Source organism: Pollicipes pollicipes, unplaced genomic scaffold, assembly GCF_011947565.3.
Source record: "Pollicipes pollicipes isolate AB1234 unplaced genomic scaffold, Ppol_2.1 Scaffold_4740;HRSCAF=5597_pilon_pilon_pilon, whole genome shotgun sequence".
In the NCBI taxonomy this organism is placed as follows: Eukaryota; Metazoa; Arthropoda; class Thecostraca; order Pollicipedomorpha; family Pollicipedidae; genus Pollicipes; species Pollicipes pollicipes.
In genome coordinates this window covers 15752570-15759196 of record NW_023596545.1, presented here as the reverse complement: position 1 = coordinate 15759196, position 6627 = coordinate 15752570, and the positions used below count along the sequence as shown (strand labels likewise).

General features: G+C 50.2%; 1 protein-coding gene across 1 annotated transcript; it reads left to right on the top strand.

Annotated features, from left to right (window-relative positions):
- Nucleotides 1–2797: 2797 nt before the first annotated feature.
- LOC119099428 (protein adenylyltransferase Fic-like) lies at nucleotides 2798–6066 on the top strand. Its single transcript, XM_037222586.1, is given in 3 exon segments — nucleotides 2798–2975; nucleotides 3885–4115; nucleotides 4118–6066. Coding segments are annotated over 2 exon segments (1491 nt in total). The 5' UTR covers nucleotides 2798–2975; nucleotides 3885–3934; the 3' UTR covers nucleotides 5428–6066.
- Nucleotides 6067–6627: the final 561 nt, after the last annotated feature.

The window sequence follows — 6627 nt, the reverse complement described above, 5'->3', positions numbered from 1 at the left end:
AGTGATGCACCTGCATCCCGTTTTGCGGTAATCAGCCGGGATTTCCATGGGAGACATTATTGGTCGCACAAATCAATTTACAGGATCTCTTCGCTCCCGAAGACGTACACGTTCAACATCCGAAGTCACATAATACCGACTCTGTGTCGATTACCGAAGCCTGGCTTCGGCGATTGACGCCAGACGAAATTATTATGATGTGGAACGAGAAGATCTTTCACCGAAACAGATCAGGCAAACGTATTGACGAGGTCTGTATTTGGCAGTCTGTGTTGGGGGTACTCCAACCCCACAACGTCACTCAGGGGAAATTGGGCCTAATCAGGGAAGTATCCTGCTTTCTAATGTATCTGACGCTAGTTTTTCCCACTTGGCCTCACCAATCCTATTTTGCGAAACACACAACAATGATAGACTTAACGACCGTAACACGCGAAATATTCGTCACAAGATTATACTCCACAGTCACGTCTGAGACTTAGGGCCCGTTTCTCAAGCAAAGGCGGAGCCGAGATGCACGATTTTCATTGGTAGGGACCCTTCAGTCAATGAGTGGTTCCCGTATCAGTCAGCGAACCACAGAGCCTAGTAAGGGTCAGGTATTTACAAGGGGCTTAGCATCAGCCTGGGACAGTGTTCGGGGTCCCGCAGAGGAGCCGGAGGGTCCCTCGAAATCGATGATCAAGTGCCCGCTTGGAGGGCAAGAGGGCAGGGCCGGGCCATCAGATGTTAGTTAGAGGGCCTCTTACACCGACTGGAGACACCCTGGGGCAATTCGGGTCTCTATTTCGGTCACAGACCACCAAAACCGAGCAGTTGGCTCCGTGTCGGTCTGGGAGCTGGGGGCACATTTCCCAAGCAGGGAAAAGGTCAAAACCCGCGATTCGTGGGTTGGTGTCAGGTCGGGTGTCGGGTCCCTTGCAACAATGAGGGTTTCTTTACTGGTCAGGGACCCACAATGCCTGATAGAGGGCCCAATGTTCGCAATGGGCCTCGAGTCGACCAGGGCAACATCTTTTGGACAGGGACCGGGACGGGACCCCAAAAGCCAGGGGTCCTTTGCGTTGGTCGAGGCCTTCTGGCAATGCAAGTGGAGATGAAAGTTAACGATGTGAGTCCACAACGCGATAATGGAAGGCAGTTTGTCAGGAAGGGCCCCGGTACCGAACGAAGGGCTCTATATCCCATTTCAGCCAGGGGTCCGTTATGCCGAACTGTGGAAGTCTCTTTGCCAATTATGGGACACCTGCAATTATAGTGATCTTTTGTATAAATGAGAACCCTGCGTCTATTTGGGAACAAATGGTCGGGTCAGAGGCCCTCTGCCGTCAGGCAGGCCAACAATGTATGACGTGTCCCTTTCAGGGTTTCTGTATCAGCCAGAGCATCCCGCCCCTGTGTCACCGGCATGACAGCCAGCGAGCACTCCACGCTGTAACCGAATGGTCCTGAAGCCCCTGACCGGGAAATATAATTTGTTCCCTATTGATCTATACACTGGATCCTTTGCCCGGAAAAAAGGATTTCCGTAATGGCCAACAGGCGGATCACAATAAGTTCAGAATGAAAAAGGTCAGTAAAATATATCGATCGATCCTTGTTCAGGATTATCATGTGAAGCAAATTGCATAAAGCAGCTTTGGGCCTACGTGCTCACAATCTTAGTAGCAAGAACATCAGAGGCTAGGGTTGTAGTTTTCATGAGACCGAGCGGCGTACTGCGGCTGACACCGAGTGGTGGGCGCCTGGCGCCCGAGAACATCCATCGTAAAATAATGCAACCAAAAGTTTTAACAAATGAATTCATACTGTTCAGAAATTGGACTGCAGCGCATATTCCACTTCAATAGTTTTGAGCCTATCCTCTGATGAAATATGCAGCGACAGCAGCACGAACGTAGATTCCACTTTTACCTGCCTTGTTCCACCATTAAATTCTTGCAAAGGTTCACAGTGTTATAAATGGTAATCCGTTTATATCATAAGTCTGAAAATTTCACTGGTAAAATATACTCCAAGAACACATTGCAGGCGTTCAAATTGACATTTTAAAGCGTTCAAAGGTGTTTCCTCCAGAAACATTGCCGTTTTCCTCCATCCGTTCGCCACCGCCTGGTGTAAGACGCAGGACCGACGCCGCACTGCCTCGGCAAACTGCAATGCCGGGAGTGGGGGTTTTGCTGTTAGACTTGCGAGCGCGCATGACCAAACCTGGGTTATGTAACTCTTCCCCTTCTCGATTCTGAACAAAGTTGAGTATTCTGATGCTTGATTCCATGCATAATTGCTGTGGCCACGCACGTAAGATTTGAAAAGACACGTAAGCAAAGCATATATATATATATATATATATATATATATATAATGTGAGTAATAATAAGAAAATCAGGCACAAGCCCAAGAAGTTTTTGGCCATGCCCCCTAATGATAACTTCCTTGAATCTGCTCCCTAATCATTTTCAGAAATCGGCACCCATGTTCGGAGCCGCATGAATACTGCCGCCCACTTGATTTGAAGCGTCACGTTTCTTCAATTAGTAGTCCAGCTTGCTTCATTTAGTGATGACAACTTCGGCGCGGGTAGTTCGTTTATCAAAATGATTACGTGTATTTACGTATGGAGCAGACTTGTGTACTAAAATCGAAGTGTGAGGCGGAGCACCATACGCAACCTTTTCTCCATGCGTCTACACACCAAATCCTCATATAAAGGGCATTGTGTGTCCAGAATACGCTGAATCACTTTAACAGTTCTGTTCTCACAGGGAAAAATTTGGTTGCTATTTGCGTATATAGCTTCATAGCTGGGTCAAGTATCAACGACCATTGTCCCTTTTGCGAATCAGCACGAGTGGTTACTTTTGAGAAGTGATTTTGTGAAGTCATGAAAACTAGTGACACATAAATTGATTGATGAGGACCTGCAGGAGCATGTTGTGAGCATGTCCAAGCTTACATCAATAGTAGTGTTTTTGGTAGGTGTCTCTTGCACACTGCTGAGCTCACTCATTTTGGAACACTTTTCTGGTGGACTGATCGTTGGAACAAAGCCAGGCTCTTTTCTTCCTCTTGAAGATGAACTTTATCTGCATACTGACGATCTTAGTCCCAATTTCCTTAATCCTGGAACTGAGTTAGCCCCCAAAGACCCTAACCATGATCAAAAGAGTAAGTACATAATACTGCCTGTCACAGGGGGCATTTTTTCAGTTTCCTTCTGTCATCATGTCATGAGTACAATGTTTTTATGATTGATCAGTATGAAGGACAAGGCAATTGAAGTGATAAAATGTAGTCACAAATACCACAAAATTTGAATGTGTGCTTATACTACACATGTTTCAGTGGCATATGTTAGTGATAGTTTAAATCTGATTCACTCATTCATGAATAATGAGCATCTGCTACAGCTCCATGTGAAATGCTTTATATTAAGTAATTGTTTTCCTTTTGATGTGCTTGGAATAGCTGCTTCTGCTGGTCTTTCTGTAGAAAACTTCTGCTGTCAAGGCTATGGTTGACACTGGTCATGATCCCCTGCTACTGCATGCATTGATTGCATTGGGGCATATGCATAGTTTCTGAGGTAGTTGGCTAGGAATCCCCAGCTTTTAATTAGTCTCCCCCCAAAATAAGTAGCCACTTCAAAAAGGAAGTTGGTCAGTTAAACTCAATTTCTAGTTTAAGTCTAGTTTTGGCCACATTGGGGCATTAGCACCCTCACCCCCACATTTTTGATGATTTGCTGAAACTTTTTAGTGCAGGTTATTTGGTGGTGATGCATGCAAAATTTGAGCCAACTGTCACTTGAAATTAGCAGGAGCTCTGTCTCAGTGCAGATGCAATCACTGCAACCAAAGCAACTTTTGCCTTTCCCCTCGCAGCTAAGAATGCGGAGTATGAGGCCCGCAACACTCTACAGGCTGCAGCCCAGATGTGCCAACTCGGCAAGCTGGAGAAGGCTGGAAAGCTGTTCGAGCACGCACTGGCACTCAGCCCTCGCCATCCAGATGTGCTGACTGAGTATGGTGAGTTCCTGGAGCTCTCAGACGTGACGCGCGCCAACCATCTGTACACGCGTGCCCTCATCTTCGCGCCGGGCCACCGGCGGGCGCTGCAAACCGACAGCGGACGCAGCCGCTGGTGGAGCAAAGCGACCTGGAGCTGCTGCGGCGCATCGATCGCAAGCTGCTGGAGCTGGCGAAGGTGCCGGACAGCAGCTCGGCACTGCGCCGCGTCAAAAAGGAAGCCTACTTTCAGCAAATCCACCACACGGTGGGAATCGAGGGCAATACGATGACGCTGGCCGAGACGCGCATGGTCGTTGAGACGCGCATGGCTGTGGGCGGCCGCAGCGTCATGGAGCACAACGAAATCTTGGGACTGGACGCTGCCATCAAGTACATCAACACGACTCTGGTGCACCGGATCGGCGACATCACGCTGGATGACCTGCTGCAGATCCACCGGCGCGTGATGGGTCACGCCGACCCGTTGGCGGCCGGACAGTTGCGCACGACGCAGGTGTACGTCAGCGAACACGTGCCGCCGCCACCCACACGCATCACGCCCCTGCTGGAGGGCTTCATCCAGTGGCTGAACGCGCCGGAGACGGTGGCGCTGCACCCGGTTAAGTACGCGGCGCTGGCGCACTACAAGCTCGTCTTCATTCACCCGTTCTCGGACGGCAACGGACGCACGTCGCGGCTGCTGATGAACCTGATCCTGATGCAGGCCGGCTTCCCGCCGGTCATCATCCGCAAGCAAGACCGTCACATCTACTACCGCTGCTTGCAGCTGGCCAACGAGGGCGACGTGCGGCCGTTTGTGCGCTTCATCGCCGAGTGCGCCGAGAAGACGCTCGACGTCTACGTCTGGGCGACCAGCGAGTACGTGCACAAGATCGCGGCGTCGGAGGCCGAACGCCAGGCGGCCGCACGCCGCGCCGACGCCGAAGACGCGTTCGTGCGCAACTTCAGCGGCGACGACCTGGTGGGGTTCGGCGCGCCGGTCGCCCACCGCGAGCCGGGCGACACGACGGGGTACTTCAGCGAAGAGGAGGCGGACAGGACTATACATACACCGGAAGATGGGAGCGAGCATGTCATCAGCGTAGAGGAGGTGGACAGGTTGGTTCCGGTGCCGGGTGAGCGCAGTGCTAAGGACGTGGCAGAGGCGGGCAACCGGACGTCTCAGGCGCGACTCGGCCGGACTGCTGGCGTTAGCGTGGAAGGAGTGGAGCAAGCCAGACATTATCTGGAAGGCCAGGGTGATGATGCGGTTGGTGCAGGTGGCGAGCGTAGGCCAAAGCACGTATTGGACGGGGAGTGCAATCGGTTTATTGGCGTAGAAGAGGTAGAGAGATCGAACCAGGTGCGGAAAAACGAAATCGATCGTGACATAGATGTAGAAGACGTGGACAGATGACGGTAGCCTTGGGGGGCAAGCCCACCTGAACCTTAGGAATGCATTGGGTGTTGCCGTTTTAGTGGCTGTGAGGATATATAAGTGCACACTATTTTGCAAGCTGTATGTGCTCACTTTGCAGTATTATTTGATATTGATGTTACGTTTTCTGCGGTGCCGTGATTGTACCTGCTCCGCACGCTGAGAGACGTTCGGCTCACTTCCTGAGCATTGGGTATTGGCATGCTGAGCTCTCTGAGAAAATCTGCCGTATTTCGGAGGTTGGTTCCTGAGATAGACGCGACGACCGTCTTGATCGTGGAGGACGTCGTTGGCGCTCTGACGGAATAATCTTTATCTTGCGACAACTGTACAACTACCAAATATGGACTGTGGGTGTACTTTGGGGCCGTATCATGTCTTTATCCCTAGATAAAGGGGATTGAGTGGTGTAAACCACGAACATGCTGCAGTTTCGGTATGTAGGACGCGATGATTTCGTTTTTGTGAGTTGAACTGTGCCAGTGCTGCTTGTCTCTACATATCCGCAGTTCCAAAAGGGTTTAGGTAGCACTTGCTCTGACGCATAAAAAACGACATGCGATTCGACTACGGCTCAAATGGTGGACGAGTGTGTTTAATAAACCAACTGATACACTTGAAGATTCTTTGGATTTCAACGAAGTGTCGTCCAGCGTACCGCACGTATCGCTGTGAGCTACTGGTCACATCTGAGGCCATGTGGCACAAGTATTCCATTGAGCCTAACTGGCTGCAACAAACAGCTGTCCAGGAGTGTCTATGGGCAGGGACTAAAACACTGACATATGAAGCGGTCGTGCTCATTCTCCGAAACTGCTCCGAAACGAAAGTTCTTGCGTACAGACAACTCGTATCTCAAAAGCTATTGCTCCGACCTTTTCCAAACCTTCGCCATTCGATTGGACATACCTTTTAGTTGCGACGCATGCCATGCAGCCATAGACTATTGTTTTTGTAGTGCATAAGCGTGCGCACATTCTTTACACAATATTTTTGGTCCTACACATTACGGCAAGAACATTTCGACATATTTTGTGCGAAAGGGCAAGGTCTCATCTCCCTTTTTGGTGGGCAGAGGCACACAAAGTACAATGTACAATACATATTCAATTGGGTAATAGGCCCTACAATCGCGCCTTTGGTTGTCGGATCCGGTAGGCCCTTTAGGCTCCCCCGGCC